At 45.0% G+C, this 17,167-nt stretch overlaps 1 protein-coding gene across 2 annotated transcripts; it reads right to left on the bottom strand.

Annotated features, from left to right (window-relative positions):
* Positions 1–5,615: 5,615 nt before the first annotated feature.
* On the bottom strand, positions 5,616–16,565 carry Fetub (fetuin B). Of its 2 annotated transcripts, XM_032899222.1 has the most exons (8): positions 16,135–16,565; positions 13,503–13,737; positions 13,061–13,171; positions 11,375–11,462; positions 9,339–9,502; positions 8,333–8,431; positions 7,377–7,496; positions 5,616–6,100 (listed from the first exon to the last, which is right to left on the bottom strand). In XM_032899222.1, the coding sequence occupies exons 1-8, from the start codon at positions 16,176–16,178 to the stop codon at positions 5,762–5,764; spliced, it is 1,200 nt and encodes a 399-aa protein (XP_032755113.1). In that variant the 5' UTR covers positions 16,179–16,565; the 3' UTR covers positions 5,616–5,761. The 2 variants fall into 2 exon arrangements, with proteins under 2 accessions (XP_032755113.1, XP_032755114.1); XM_032899223.1 differs by lacking the exons at positions 8,333–8,431; positions 16,135–16,565 and having other exon boundaries at positions 13,503–13,844.
* Between the last annotated feature and the right edge of the window lie 602 nt (positions 16,566–17,167).

Here is a 17,167-nt window from a genome sequence, read left to right as displayed (position 1 = left end):
TGTGACCCAGAATCACAGGAATATCAGGGACGTCAGAGACTAACATTTGGTAATTGTTTTCCCTTTTTCTATAATGTGGGTCTTGGAGAGTAAACTCAAGTCATCAAGCTTGGTAGAAATCATCTTTCCTCATTGAGCCATCTCACCAGCCCAGGAAGAAGGGTAATATCACTCAAGTAGAAATGCTCACCTCCTATAGTTCCAGAGTAATTAGCATTAGCAATCTGCAAATCGCCGTTTATTTGGCAAGGATATTGGATGACTTGCTCGCATGAGATTTGCAGGCTAAGAAAAGAAAATTGCAAATTGAAAACTAGATAAACTGTACACATCTAAGAGCTGAACCAGAGAAGAATAACTTGAGCTTGGGACTCAGATGGTATTGTTGGCAAGGCAAGAAGCACTGTATTGTGTAATTTTAAATAAACCCGTGCTTGCTCTGGCTGGATGTCGGCAATGGTGGTTTCACCCAACGCCCACAGCTAGCTTCCCCGAGCAGCTCTTGTCTCTGTCAGTTTCTTGCTTGGTGCAATGTCCTCAGACCATGACCGCCACCGATTCCTCTGGCTGGCTTTGCTAAGCTGCCCAGCCTATGTCCCTCCTGAAAACACCTGGAGCTACTGTTCAAATTCTACCATCCACCCACCCCTGTTGCAGGTTCTGCCGGTGGCTGCCATGTGACTACACCCTCTCACTTCTCCAACTGAATTGTCAAGAATGGAAAACACCAGACAATCTTAGTATTTAAAGTCAACCAGATGACACAACTTCTGGTCACAGAGTCTATTGTCCTAAACTCATCGGCTATTCTATCTTGGAATTCTTCCAGTGGTGGAGCTCCCACCAGGTCTAATATCTCCCCAGCCTACATTCTGCACATCCTCTCTCTTCACTGCCTCACCCCTGAAAGCCATTTCTTTCTCTCTTGTCCTCCTCTTCCTCACTCGGACCTGGAAAACCTGCCTCCTTATCTTCATCCAATGATTGGCTTCTTGTCATCTTTATTAGCCAATCAAATAATTAGGGGAATTCTCCTACAAAGCACAGAAGAGTGAGATGCTTGAGAAAGTGTGAAAATCAAGTCAGTGAGCATGACCACGACTCAAAGAGCAGAAGAAGACCCTGCTTTGACTTTAGACTAAGGATGTTCTTGGCATCCAATTAGTAGATTGTGGGAAAGAAAGAATGGTGGGCAAGGAGTGGTGAGTACAGGAACAGTCAACTCCAAGAACAAAGTCAAGAAAAGAAGAAGGTCACAGTTAGAGGGAGTTACAAAGTCCAAGGTCCTTTCCAGCTTTCTTTCAGTGTGGCTTGTAGACTATCCTTAGGAAATTCCTCTGCTGGGCCTGGTGATGGTTTTTCTCCATTCGATTTTTTTTTTTCGGAGCTCGGGACCAAACCCAGGGCCTTGTGCTTGCTAGGCAAGCGTTCTATCACTGAGCTAAATCCCCAACCCCTCCATTTGATTTTCTTTATCTGGCCCTATTTCCCAGGATTCTAAGGGATTTGAAGTAAAAGTTTCTGGTTGTGTCAGGTGATGCAGACTCATGTGGTATCTTGCTAAGGAAGACTCACATGGTGTTTTGCTAAGGCAAGACCCTCATGAGGACTCACGATGTTTGGAAAGATTATAAATAGGACTCAATAAACAGGGATGGGGTGCTTACATAGCTAGCCTTGCAATGCCTCACTGGTCTTGCTTCTTTGCTTAGTTGAAAGAGGCACAGCAGAGAACTTCTGGTGCCCCAGTTGGTTCTGGTCACTCCCTCTGACCCACTCTGTGGAGGCCTGGCTGTTTCTGCTGAATGGTGCCACTGCTGCTGATTCGTGTTTGGTATCCTGACACTACTGAACTGCTGGTATCCCGACAACAGAGAAAGAACTACTGACAGAACGCCGGCAAGAACTACTTCTAAACTGGTCTGTGTACATCCCTTGTCCTATTTGTCATCTTTTCTCCTCTACCTTTGGATGGTGGACTAGAAGGGAGGAGGGGTCAAAGATTTGAAAACCCTTATTAAAGTAGGTTTTAAAAATTCCAAGCCTATAGGGCTTAGTGAATGCCAGCTTTCCTACTGGTTGGTTTACTATTAGACTCAAAGAGCCAAAGTGTAGAGAAGATTGGCTGGAGGGAGGAAAAAGGCAGTGTGTTTATCCAGTTGATCAGCCTCAGGTTCTCTATCCTATCACCAAGGCGAGCTCTGATTCATAGTTCATCTCACTCTGGGCTTGGGTAGCCTACCACCTCCCTTCCTGCCTTTGTGGCCTGGACTGCTAAACGTCCCCTATTGTGGTTATTCCCCAGGAACTGCAGCATCTTCTGCCCTGCTCTTCCCTTGCCTAAAGTGTTCTTACAGACTATCACCTATGCCTTTTTGGTTGGGTTGATTTGCCATGCTGCTTCTCCTCAGATCCTGACTGACTGTGCATACATGTGTGCATGTGTGTGCAACAAAGAGGAAATTGTCTCCATAATTTTTTTTAAATATAGAAAAGGGAAGACTACAATTGAATATCATGATGTCTCTTTGATGTGTGTTCTGAGAGTTTATATAACAATGGAGGGTGGTGTGTCTGCTGTTTCCAATGGATGGCACAGGATAGACAGGCAGAAACACACACACACATACACATATGCATGCACATGTGCACACACACACACATACAGAGAGAGAGAGAGAGAGAGAGAGAGAGAGAGAGAGAGAGAGAGAGAGAGAGAGAGATCTTTTTGTGTTCCTGACTCACTAAGGGGGCCTACTGTCAAGACCCTGAACCTTCAAGGCAGATAAAAATAGGTGAGGGATGGAAACAGTGTTGGCAATCCAGGCTAGGCCTTTAAGGGGAGACAGATGGGGAACTGAGGAAGTGTGTTTATTGGTGCACAGAGTTCATCTGTATAGCTGATCATGTACATTGTCTGACATGATAAATGAGAGGTCAAAACCAGAAAACGGGGTAGGGAGAGTCCATGATAGAGCACTCGTGAGATTCCCATCTGTGATGAGGTAGGACTTGAGGGTGAGGCAGCTGCTTCAAGATCGTCCACATCCCTGCTTCTTTGCTTAGTTGAAAGAGGCCAATTTGAACATTATTCATTCATGGTAATACTTTCATAGGAAACCAGACAGACAATCACACTCTAGCAAAAGGCCAACTGTCCAAAAAACTCTAGTGGGAAGCCCATTTAGGCCCATATAGACAGCCTACCAAGAAACCATAGATGTTCTGATTGTGATTGTGACAAGTCCTAGAAACCATAGATGTCCTGACCAGTGACTGTGACAAGTCTCCAGGCTTCTTCAAATATCCAGACATGAACCAATGCCACATTGTTCAACTACAATCATGGAAAGAAAGCACCAGAAATCCACCATTAAAAAATGCAGACCTGTTGGCTGCTTGACAATACGTTCAAAGTGATTACTTTAAAAGAAATGTGAAGAAAAGTTTAGAGGCTGGAGAGATACCTCAACAGGTAAGAATAGGTATGGCCTTCATAGATTCATATATTTGAATGCTTGTCTGATTAGCATGGCACTATTAGGAGGTGTGGCCTTTTTGGAGGAAGTGTGTCCCTGTGGAGATAGGCTTTGAAGTTTCTCATATGTATATTGAAGTTTCTCATATATATATATATATATATATATATTCAAGCTCTGCCCAGTGTAGAACACAGGATAGTCTCCTAATGCGTTCAGATCAAGATGTAGAACTCTCACCTCCTCCAGCACCAAGTCTACCTGCACGATTTCATGCTTAACCCCATGCTGATAATAGACTAAACTCATGAAACCGTAAGTCAGCCCCAATTAACTCTTTTCCTTTATGAGAGTTGCCTTGGTCATGGTGTCTCTTCACAGCCATGAAACACTAAGACAAGCACTGTCTGCTCTTCCCAGAGGATGCAGGTTCAATTCCCAGCACCCACATGGCAGCTCATGCCTGTCTGTAACTCCAGTTTTAGGACTTATGATACCCTCACACAGACATACATGTAGGCAAAATACCAATGAACATAAAATAAAAATAAATTATACATAATTATATATAAGATTATAGAGACAGTAATTCATCAAACAAAGAGACAAAACAATAAGTGTTTAAGCTATCCAACATGGAGGGATTGAGCTGGTGCTCAATTAGCAGCTTCACCTCACTAGCATTCATGGTGCTGGAAGGAGTTCTGCTTCACATGCTATGATCTAAAATAGTAACTTGCCTGCAAGATACAGTCATCGGTGCAATAGTGGTGCAGATGCCATGAGAGTAACCACTCGTCAGGTGAAGCTAAGCCCTTCTCCACGAGATGGAACCCATACCTGGCATGCAAATAAAGCCAAGAACACAAGACTACACAGGCCATGGGACCCAGGAGAAAATCTACCATCCTTCTGCTAACCACATAACCACGACTCCAGATGACATGTCGCTGTACCCACAGATCAGAGCACTGCTCAGCCTTCATCAGAGAAGCAGATCCTTGAAGTAGGTAGTGATTAATGCAGACACCCACAAGTGACAAAACGCAGAGAGTAACACAGAGTGTAAGAGCCAAAGGTAGTGGGTGACTCCAAGGAAACACCATGTTCCAGAGTCATCAGAGCTAATGCATATATGATCTCAGAGACTATGACGTCCTACACAAGATGCATCAATAAGCTCGTCAGATAAAATTCTAACATGGAGAAGGGGAGTGGGTACCACTAGCTAAAAAGCTAATTGCAATTGATGATAACTGTCTGGAGATGGAAAATCAGTTTTCTTCAATGGAGTGACACTGTGTATATATATTGACCACACCCCAGGACAGACCTCATGCTCAGGAGTAATTAACCAAAAAAAAAAGGACTCCATGGGTTTGTTTGTTTTTGTTTGTTTGTTCGCTTCGTGCCCTTGTTGGGGAGGTTTGGTTTTGTGTGTGTACATCCTTCCCACTTCTTTTAAGAGAGAGAAGGAACATGAGGTTGGGAAGAGATTGGGAATGAAAGAAAATGATAAACATATACTGTATAAAAATGTTTAAATAATTTTTAGGAAGAAAGCTGGAGGATGAAGGTATCTATAGGGCCCCATCTAAGAACGTTACTCATTTATCATAAAAGAGACAAAATTACTAAAGACTGAAATCTTAATCAGAAACTACAGAAAGAGCATTTGTGACAACAGGAAGCCTCAGATTCCAATAGACCCAGTAGATGAAATCGTCTAGTGAGGTTATAGCTATTCTGGTTTATGTGTATTACGTCAGATCCGCATAAGTAAGGACATTAAAAGGATTAAAAAGAAAAAGAGTTGGGGATTTAGCTCAGTGATAGAGTGCTTGCCTAGCACTGGGTTTGGTCCTCAGCTCCGGAAAAAAAAAATAGCTGAAAAAGACAGCATTCGGGGTTGGGGATTTAGCTCAGTGGTAGAGCTCTTGCCTCGGAAGCGCAAGGCCCTGGGTTTGGTCCCCAGCTCTGAAAAAAAGAACCAAAAAAAAAAAAAAAGAAAAGAAAAGAAAAAGAAAAAGAGAGTTAGAATCTGGGCAGTTTGTACTAGATGCTGCCCAGTACAAAGTGCCCAACCAGCATGGTCCAGGATGGGGATTTAGTCTCATTTCTATTTCACTCAACATGTTGAGATCAAGAAGCATCCAAAGGACACACTTTATTAGCCGGTCTACATTTGATTGTCTGTGCCTTACCCAATTCCCACCACCTCCCATCTACTGCAGGGGACCATCCCCCGTGGAACCCTGCTAGTGAGTCTCAGGGGGGGAGCATCAGGGGGTTCTTTGCTTTTCAGGCCCGGGGCACTCAGGGGAGCGCTGTTCCTTCCCAGGGAAAGGCAGGACCACCAGCTTCTTTTCCTCAGGCTCCAGGTAGAGGAAGGAGACATCCAGTGTGTCGCCCTGTGGGTTTGTGGTTAGATCCAGCTGCACAGGAAAGGGTTCCTCAGGACTCTTTCCCTTGGAGTCTTCAGGCTCCTCCTGCTCAGGGAGGTGTTGGATAGATCCTCTTGGTGCAGTTATGGAGGGTGAGCTGGTAGGGTCTGCGTTTTTCTGAGGGAGTTTCTTAGCATCTTGGGTATCAGCAGGGTTCTCACCTCCAGGGACCTGGTCCTGAAATAACAATGTTTTTAAATGCAGAATCCTACAGGGAATGCTCTGTCATAATCCTCACCAGGCAACAATGTTTTGTGACTGCATATTTATAACATGGTCTTCAGATAGCCCATCTCCAACCACAAGTCTTCTGAGTGCTTGGATTACAGGTAGGGGCTACCCCACCCATCTTTACTCACATTCATCTGAATGTGTAGAGAAACCAGCTACACTAGTGGTTCTCTACCTTCCTCATGCTGTGGCCCTTTAAAACAGTTCATGTTCTCAACCATGAAATTATTTCCATAGTCTCCCTATTCTTATAAATCACAATGTAAATATATGTGCTTTCCAATGGTCTTAGGAGACCCCTGTGTTGCCACCTACAGCCTGAAAACCACTGAGCTATAGGAATGGGTCTCCTGATAAAAGACCAACAAGGAAACAGGTAAGGGCCAACAGGAACTAAGACCTGCAGAAGCTGGACATTGGGTCTTTCATTTCAGGGCAGTGGTTCAGAGGGGATGAAGGACGTACTCAGGGACCCCAGGGAGTTGCCTTTGCCCCCCAGGAGTGGCTGCAGATAGCCTCATTTACTGTTTATTTCATGCCACACCCAGTATAGTGCCCTCCATCCAAGTCGTTTCTCTGGTATGTCTTAGAGATCAGAACAGGTAGGTGATGAGGGTAGCAAGACCCAGACAGGTAAGGGGTAGCAACAGAGTTCATCAGGACAGAACAAGGAAGAAGCCCAGGTAGCCTTTCTGACTGGATCAGGCTACCTACCCCACAGTAAGTACTTAGTGTTTATGGAGAGAGATTGAAGTGATTCTCCCTGAGGTGAGAGAGGTTTCTTGGAGACTTAAGCTATGCACGTGTGTAGTTCACTGCACTGTTCCTGAGTGTCCTCCCTTATTCTGCAGGGCTGCACTGGAACTGAAACAGTAGGATAAGCTTCTTTCCTATAGGTGTGGGTTTATTTAGCCTAAGTAAAGTGATTCTGGATCTTGCGGAAAACCAAGAGGCTGGGAAACAGGCACCTAGACATACATCACCTGATTCCATTCCGTGAAGAACACGGGGTTGGGGGTGGGGTTCAGAATGGTTGAGCTCAACGGGGAACATCCTGCAAGCCCAGGGGCCCAAGTTCAACTCCCCGTATGAAGATGGAAAGAAGAGCAAACTGCACCACGTCCTCCCCTGACCCCATGTGTGTGCCACGGCACATGGGATCAATATGCTTATAGTGTACAAACATGCAATGATAATATTTTTATTTTCAAAAGATAAATACCTGAGATTCGAAAAACTCGCACGACACAGTGACAGTCTTTTTAAAGCGTTGAGGAGGGACCCCGGGTTGAGGAGGGAGCCCGGGACTTTTAATCAGTGAACCTTGGCAAAGACCAACGGGCTGAAAGAAAGGCATCGTGTGAGTATCGAGTGAGCAGAGATGCGAGCCCCTCCTTTCCCTCTTGTAGACACACAGCTGTGCCATGCTCCTCTGCTCCTGCCTTGGGAAAGGGCGGTATCCCAGTCAGGACCCCATGAATTATCTAAAAACAACAGAGTCCAGCCTCACAATGGGAACAGTGGTTTTTAGGAAGGTCCCACTGTGTCTACACACTGTCTGTTGCCTGGCCAATTAGAAGCTTGGTGTTTTCCTCTCTGCAGCAGCCCTCACTCAATGTGTTCTGAAAGACTTAATGGAGATAGGGTTTCTTTTGAGAGCTAATAAAAATATTTTTAAAAAGTGAGGTAGTTGTGGTGGCTCAGGTCTGTGAATATATAACAAAAGTGGAATTATTTACTTTAAAAGGATAAATCTTATTGTACATGAACTGTATCTCAATAAAACACTTACTATAAATAAATATGAAAAAGTACCTTTGCCCACTTGTGCTCCAACACAGCATGCTGACACACATTCTTAGTATATTTCTGATAGTTTTGAGGTGATCATCCTTTATCTTACATAGCCTTTCCGTTGTAAAGAGTGGTCCAAAGAAGGGGGTACCAGGCTGTATTCCAAGCCCTCTCACGATTTTTTTGCAATATAATATATTTTTGCAATTCTATTGCATTGATGATGAAATCAAATAAATCCTACCAAGACCTGCTCAGTTTCTTACTTCCCGAGGGAAGGAACAGTGTCACGTGATTTGTGACATCTCCAGTGTAATTTGTGCTCAACAACTATTGATGATCTGTGGATGCCTATAGATAGTGCAGTGGGTCAGGAACACTCACCTCAGAGTCGGAGGCCTGGAGTGAACAGCTGTCCTGAGACTGGGTACATGGTGACTCTTTGATCAAATATTCCACAAAGTAAGAAGGACCAACCACCCACTGTCATGAAATAAGAGTCAAGACATTAAAATCTTACCTCAGAGAAAACTCGGCATTGACAACAGTCCATATATAGCAATGTTTCTGAGGTCCTGTCAACAGCCAAGTTCTCACTGTTCCTAGAGTCCCCTCAGGCACAAGGCCATGTCAGTAATTCTGCTATTTAGAAAACATGAATCAGGGCTGGAGAGATGGCTCAGTGGTTAAGAGCACTGGCTGCTCTTCCAGAGGTCCTGAGTTCCTCAATTCCTGGCACCTACAACTGTCTTTAACTCCAATTCCAGGGAATCTAACACCCTCAAACGCACAAAATAAAAGTGCATAACTCCAGGGCAAGAGGATCTAAGACCCTCACACAGACACAACAAAAATGTGCATGAAATAAAATTAAAAGAAAAAAGAAAAACCCTTTCAGATCAGTGCCTTTCCCTGTTAGAGACATGAAGGACCCACCAAGCATTTTTGTTGGGTAGCTTATTTTTCCTTAGAAGATTTGGTTTTAGTTTTATTTATATACAAGCGCTGTCCACACAGTCGCAATAGAAATGAATCTCGTATTCCACAACTCATAAACCTCAACACCTACCCCAGGCTTTAATGAAACAAAAGTTGTCTTGCTAGAGGGTCCATAATCAGTCAGAAAAATACCGCACCTGTTTCCCCCAATGCTCACACGAGACTAAGTGTCTTCTTCTTGCTTTAAGAAAGTCAAGTCACCTGCTACTTAGACGAATTTCAAGGAATAGCAAAAGTTATAACATGACTGACTGCACAGCAGATCTCCTGGAAATGGGGATGTACGGAAAGGATCTCAGGTCCTCGGCAGACAGAATGCCTAGACAGCCTCCCCCCAGCCTAAGACCCTGCAGCTACATCTCCATAACTGACATGGGCATTGTAGTTTTACCTGGGACGTAGCCTTGGTGACTTTGACGAGTGCATACTGTTTTGAGGGGTTCTCGCTGTTAAACTTTGCAAGAGATTCTGTGGCAGCTTCCAGAACACTGGGGGATGACAAGTCAACGGGATGCGGGCAGTCAGGGCACATAGAATGAATCTTCCTTTTAGAAACTATTAATGAGAATAGTTCATAAATGTTATTAATTTTAATCCTAATAGTAGTCATAATCATACAACTATACCAGAGGCAAAGACTGGGCTAAAGTAACAATATTGGCAAGGATTCAGTGAGAGAGACATTTTTTAGAAAACATTTAGTCGTTGGCAATGTGATCACAGAAGTAGTGCTTTATTTTTACTTCCTTTCTTCCTTCCTTCCTTTGTGAGACAAGGTCTCACGCATCCCAGGCTGGCCTATGTAATCAAAAGGACATTTAACTCCCGATCTCCTCTCCAGGGACTGGGCTTCCAGGCATGTGCTATCACGCTTGGCTTCTATGGTGCTAGCATCCAAGCAGGCCCTCTCACATGCTTGACACTCGACCACCCAAGCTAACATCTAGTCTCTAAGCACGATCCCTTTTGTAATGAAAAAGAAATCAAAACGAGATGGTCTTGTGCTCTCATGGACTTATTCTTATAGGAATTTTGTTCAGAGCCACATGGGGCATGCCCAACCACGGACAACACAGTGTCAAAAACAACAAAGCATGTGGCCTAGCATGGGACTGTAAATACGCTTAAAACATTATGAGATTTGGTTTTTACAACACGATTACACAATTCTCAAGTGTGAACTTGATCGATACCTGCGTTGTATTTCTGTGTCAAAACAGTGGACCCATCAGTGCCCTCCCTAGCTCCAGGTCCTTTCTCATCAGTGCTCCTGTAGACAAGGCTTTGACAGGCTGGAACTTCATTATCGCCCTGAGCTCCTTCTCTGCCTTGGTCCTCAGCACTGAGAATAAAGCTAGCACATATGGACTCAGTAGAGGCCTGCGAAGCAAGTGGATGACACCATGACTGAACGAGCTGGAGAGGGCAAATGTGTGATTGTCAAGCCCTGGGGTGTTTTCCCTAATGAATGTGTGGGGGTGGAGGTAGGTGGCAGGAGAGCTGTGACCACAGCTTGCTACTTGTGCCTCATCACCAAGTCCTGACACCTGAGGAATCACTGCCACCATTTTCAGAAGTCCCCACATTGATTTCAGGCTAGCCCTGTCTTCACAATGAGGAAGTGCAAGCTGTTAGCTAGTCATTTCCAGTTTTCCCATGTAATGGGCTCCCACTTTCCCAAGACCCTCTCTTGTAAAAAGCAGGCTCCAGAGGGAGGAGTGCACTCCCTAATTTCAATGGTCCATTCATTCCAGCCTTATTCTTCCCTGCTAGTCAACAATGGTAATGCCTCTGAAACTTGGTCTACACCAGGAAGTCTTGAACTGGGGGAGAGGGACATGCATCTCATATGACAGAAGATTTAAGACCATAAGTCAAGGTCATACATGTTCTGTTCTACATTTTATGAGTGTTTTAGCCAAAGTGAAAAAAATTTACACCCGGAAAGTCCCATTCCTTTCTTGAGTAAAGAGCTTCTTGAAAACATCATGGGGGATGTTCCTTAAGAAGGGGGTGTGAGTTCTGCGACAGAGGCTATCAGGGCAGAGGGAGAGGCTCAAGCAAGTGCAGAGACAGGAAAGTGCAGTGTGACAACATGGCAGCCAGCTGGAAGGATGTCAGGACAGTGGGACAGACAGAAAGGATCTGGGACCGGCTGTTGCTGTTGTACCACTCACAGAAGAATGAGCACTTAGGGTCTGGAGCAGGACATAGCCCTTGACAGTGATTTAAGATGGTCCCCTGGAAGGAGTATGAAGTGAGCGTCAGTTGGGAGGCAGTGCTGGGATGTTGGGCAGTGCTGTGATGAACACAGAGGAAGAGAGGAGAAACTGCTTGCCAATGGGACAAAGAACCTACCTAGTTCAATTTTCTTTTCTGTTTTTTGATGTCAAGATGTTTAAAAAAAAAAACCCTCTTGCCATTTACCTGGGCGAAGTGTACAGTTATAAGCAGGTAAATAGAGAACTCTTCTTGGCTTGTTAACGTGAAACATAGCTTTGCACTGTCCATGAACCTAGGAAAAAACATATATGATGGGATGACACGATGCAGAGAGCCATGAGGTTAGACATCACCCCTTCCCCCAAGTAGAATTTTATTTTAATATAATGAGAAACTTAAAATCCAGTTTTGTGTTTGGAGCGGGAAGAACTCCCGGTTAGCACCAGACTCTTTAACGTTTTCCTGAGACACAGCTGCCATCTCAGCCTCCTCACACGCAGGTGTGGATAACCAAGTTCTAACTGCAGTATGGACCAGAGGCAGTGTCCCATTGCCACACTCCACGGCCACATCAGCATGGCGTGTCCTTGCTCCATCCCAATGCCAGTGAACGTGGGCACAGAGACTCACAGGTAGGAGACACCAAGGACAGAGACCACCACAGGGAGAAGTGGGGCCTCCAAATCATGCCCAGAACAAAGTCCCTTGGCTAGGAACTTCAAGTTTGAAATTACATGTGAAATAAACTCCTAACCTGTGTGCCCCTGAGTGAGCACACACATCTCTGTGAGTAGCTTGTATTACTAAACCAACCGCAACAAGAAGGCACAGAGACTATTTTTTTTAAAAACAAAAAACATAAAACAGGTTCAGGATGGCATGTTTGCCCAAATAATTACAAAAGGTGATCTTGATCAAAACGTTTACTCCACACCACTGAAGATGTCACACTGTCTTCCATGATGCCATGCGTCTTCCATGCATCCATGAATGAAGAGAGATCCCAGCATCACTGAGAGTCATGTCGAAACTCACTGTACTGGTTTCAAGTCTTGCCAATGGCCGTTTAGAAAGGTTGAGCTCAAAGGCTGGAGACATGACTTAGTGGTTAAGACCCTTGCTATTCTTCTAGAGCACCCTCAGTGCCCCTATCAGGTGTCATATAACCATCTGGATCTCCAGTTCTGGGGGTCAGAGACTGGGGGTGAGGGCAGGGGTGGGGAATGGGGTGGGTCTTAAGACACCTGGTCTCTGTGGGCGCTACATGATTGTGGTGTTACACATACATGAAGCAAGGCATCCATATATACAGAAAAATAAAATATATTTTTAAAGGAGAAAGGATGAGTTCTGAGGCCATTTAGTTTCATGCCCAGGAAGCCCCTGACAGTACCCACCCTGGAAGCCATTCTCTTTCCTAGCTGAAAACTTCACGTGGATATTCATTCAAATAAAGCTAAGCAAAAGAACACAAGCTATCCTCCAATATTGCTGCTGTCGACCTACCTTCTTCAAACACCAGAATCTCTCTGTCTCTCTCTGTCTCTGTCTCTCTGTCTCTGTCTCTCTACCTCTGTCTCTGTCTCTCTCTCTGTCTCTCTCTGTCTCTCTCTCTCTCTCTCTCTCTCTCTCTCTCTCTCTCTCTCTCTCTTTCTGATAATATAAACATTGGCTTAGCTGCCAAAGGACCTTAGGATAGAAAATAATTTGGGAGGACCTTTTCAAGTCTAGTCAGCAAGACCCCAATCCTAGGAACCCTCCCTACCTTGACTAAACTTGGCTCTGTCTCCTGTGTTAGAGTTGGCATGCTGGCCTGTTGCCTTGGAGACAATAAAGAGGAACCTGAAGAGAGGGCAGGCACTGAGCAGGCCCCTGGGAACAGGCACTTACAGTCTCATAGAAAATCCTCGGTCCACAGTCCTTCAGTGCCTTCCTGCTGAGCACGTGGCAGCCAGTCTCTAAGACGTCCAGCGTGAGGTAGAACAGAGAGCCCATGTCTTCCTATGATGGGGTTGGAGAAACACCACATCCCACATGAAACACTTCCAGGACAACTAGACCAATAGCATCGTCCCGGGAGAGCCTAAGCTCATGTGTGAGCTACATGCTCTTCTAGACTCCTGAAACCTGGACGTGGTGACAGAGTAGGCTCACTCTTGTCATCACTCCTGTGGACAGCAAGAACGACATAGCACACCTGCTGCTGATGGCAGAGTATTGTGTTCCCAGACCGGAAAGTACCTGTTGACCTGTTGCCAAGTAGTCCTAAGTTGCCACCCCCAGGCTAGTCCCTGCAGCCTGTCCAAATGCTGCCCCAAAGTCCGTCACTTGCCTGGCGGTGAACCCGAGCATCGTGTACTCTGTTGAGGGTCAACATGTAGCCATCCTTTTGGACTCTGTTGATGTTCTGCAGGGCAAAACCTGCAACTGCCAGCACTTCAGAGTCGTTACAGCCCAGGGAACGCAAAGGTGCGAAGGGGGCGTTTGGCAGGGGTGGCCCTGGGGGAGAGCGGGCCACACAGCATGCAGCCAGGGTGCAGAGCACCAGAAGCCGTAGCACATCCATTCTGTGGAGAAAAAGATCCAGGACGTGTCAGGGTCGAGCTGACAGGATGGACCCTACTGTGGGGCCTCAAGATTGGCTTGAGCCGTTTTATAATTGCAATCAGAGAGCTGCATACGACTTGAAGTACCAGGTCCTGAGGCCGCCTTTATCCAAACACAGCATTTTCCTGAGTCAATATTTTAGATGGGATTTGTCAGTGTTCTAACCTTGGACCCGGAGCATGCCATTCGTGTAAATAAATTGAAGTTTCCTAACTCCTTCCTAGGAATTATAGCAAATGTTTGATCAAGACTTGGGAAACCTGGCTTCTGTCCTGTCCAGAGGAAAGCCAATCCAATTGGAACTGAAAACACGTACCACTCAAAAATGTCCCTTTCTAGTTCCTGTATCAGACAGGAAAATGTGCTTCACCTCAAAATTGTATTTAAGGCGGGGAAAGCTAGTGAGACCCCAAAACTTCTCCCAATACACTCTAGTCTATTCTTCCTTTTGTGCATCTAAAAGTAAATGCATCAACAGACAGAAACCTGATACTGTCAGGAGAAAGATAAGGATGGCCATCGAGACCCATAGTGGTCCTTGCCTCTCTGAGTTTCAATTTAGAGCCCAGGGAGGTGGGAGGTTCTGCTTGTTAGGAATATATGAGAAGCAATTTATTTTTTGTTTTGACATGACTAAATTTGTTCAGTAGCTGCATATGGCCTTGAACTCAAAATCCTCTTGCAGCTACTGGGACTACAGGTGCATATCACCATATCTGGCTACAAAACCAAGTATCTTCCAAAACTCCATTCCTCTAGGACTGGGCTTCATACATGTGGGACAAGTGGGATGATTACAAGGGCTACAGCACAGTGATTTTTATTTTGAGATAAGGCCTCATTAAGTTTCTCAATCTGGGGCTGGAGAGAGGGCTCAGCAGTTAAGAGCACTGACTGCTCTTCCAGAGGTCCTGAGTTCAATTCCCAGCAACTACATGGTGGTTTACAACCATCTGTAATGAGATCTGATGCCCTCTTCTGGTGTGTCTGAAGATAGCTACAGTGTACTTATATATAATAAATAAGTAAATTTTTTAAAAAATGTTTTCATCTGGCTTGGAACTTGCAACCTTGCTTCAGTCGCTCAAATTCCTGGAATTATGAGTGTCCACCACCATAAACAGCACATACACAGACACATACACATCCAGGGCCTCACTTATATCAGACAAACATTCTACTTCTACTTCTGAGCTATATCTACAAGCCAGTTTCTACTTCAAACACACACACACACACACACACACACACACACACACACACACACACACACGAGAGAGAGAGAGAGAGAGAGAGAGAGAGAGAGAGAGAGAGAGAGAGAGAGAGATTGATTAACAATGAAAGCAAAGGTCCAAGTCAGGAAGGGAGCCTACAGAGTAGGCTGTCCTGGAAAGCGTTCCCTAAGGTAAGCAACACCTCCACCCCCACCCCTGCCCAGGCTCTCTGTGTCCGATAGATGGAGGTTCTGCTGCATCCGCAGGTACCCATCTGGTAGGCCGTCAACACAGAGCACCTTGAAGACACCAAAGCTCTGGGGTCAATACTATTTCAGACACAGTTCCCTACTAGAGAATACAAGAGTTTCTCTGAGTGGTGCTTATTTTTAATCCACAAATATATTTTGGGAATGTCTGTGTTCATAAACAAGAATGTCAGTCTGTGGGACTTTTTCATGGGAACCTGGTGAGGAAGACCAGATATTTTGCATGGAAAGAAATGTCCCTCTGGTCTAGATGAAAATCCAACATGCAGTAGTCTATGGCTGGCGTGAATGAACCAAGCAAAAGAAGGCTGTTAACATTGCTAAAGGACCTAAATTTACATCAAACGTTGGCTACATATTAAACTTAAATATGTTGACTGTATCATAGTTGAGCAGAGCAGATTCCTCCTCCCCCCCCTCACTTGATAGATACTCATAGACAGCTAGGCAGCGGCATTTGCTCACTAACTTAGTGGTGGTAAAGACGGTTATGAAAACGATAAGGGAAGCTTAGCAAGTCCAACCAGAGGAGAGCACCGGGGTTCCGAAAGGGTAAAAATCCTAAATGAATCAATACAAGAAACAGCACAGGAGCCTTCCCCTTTTAGAAGTGTTTCATCAAGGCTCGCTGCCTGGCCTGATGTACTGTGTTTAACTCCTGAGACCTCCCAGTCAAAGGGAAGAACTGACTTCTGAACCTTGTCCTCTGACCTCCCCATCTGCACTCTGGCCCACACACCCCCACCCACCCCACCTCTGCACAAAAATAAACAAATAACAAATACAAATATTCTTTGTCATCACAGAGATGATTAGAACACTGTGTGAACTACACTTTCAGCTACCAGCCAACCGAGGTGGAGAAACCACTTACCCGCTGGAAGCCACACTGCCACATCTGTGAAGTCTGCTAATCATGACTCTGCACCAGAAACGGTTGGTGCAGAGGGCTAGCCGTGGTTAGATGTTGCGTAATACAGTTCCCTGTAACTCACAGGTTCTTATTGAGCAACCACACAATGCCAGGAATCCAGGTAGGCTGTCCAGAATCAAGAGCTTAGCAAGACTGATGTGCTTTGAACACGTTCCCAAAGCTCAGATGTTGGAAGAAAACAAATCACTTATGAAACTGGTGGAGAGGTGGCTCCTTTAAAGAGGAGATTAAGTCCCAAGGGCTCTGGTCTCAGGAGTGGAGCCTGGGCCATGACTGTTGGGTGAGTAAATTTGTTATGCAGAGTTCCTCCTACTGCCTCCTGTGACACAGCACGAAGGCTGTCCCCAGTGGACCTCCCAGCCTCCGGAAAGGTGAGGAGGATTTCTGTGACAGCAGCACAGGATGGGCCATGTTAATAAGAAGCTGCATCCACTTTTTTAAAAAAAAAAATACAAAAACCAAGTTGCTAGTAAAGATTGATTGAAGATTACAGTTCTACAGACGTGGGCTCTCGGTCTCTCGGTTGTGTTTTCAAATGGGAATAATGCGAGAAAATGGGTATTGAAGCCAGAAAAGCAACACAATTTGAGAGACCATTAGATTGGGGAGGCTCTGGAATTTAAATCTCTACCAAAAAATAATAAATAAATAATAAATAACCTCTAGACAGGAAATGTACTCTAACCAGTAAAATTCATTTAGCTTCCCTCATTTCTGTGGCTACATTGTACAAGTTCTCCCTCCCACGATCTTGGACTCATACACTGATGAATGCTTTAAATTTTTTTTAATTTAAATGTGCTCAAGTTTTCCATTATCAATTGAAAAATAACCAGATATTCAAACTCTGAGGTTCAACAGAGATTTGGTTTCGGCCAGCAGTGAACACACCTTCCTGGGGGTCTCAACTGGAGTGTCTGATGCCTGAGGAAATGTACCCAGTACACTTAGGTAGAGGCCATTGGTGTAACTT

This window comes from Rattus rattus, chromosome 4, assembly GCF_011064425.1.
Source record: "Rattus rattus isolate New Zealand chromosome 4, Rrattus_CSIRO_v1, whole genome shotgun sequence".
Taxonomy (NCBI): domain Eukaryota; kingdom Metazoa; phylum Chordata; class Mammalia; order Rodentia; family Muridae; genus Rattus; species Rattus rattus.
The sequence above is the reverse complement of the archived record's forward strand: the minus strand, read 5'-3'. Positions and strand labels throughout refer to the sequence as shown.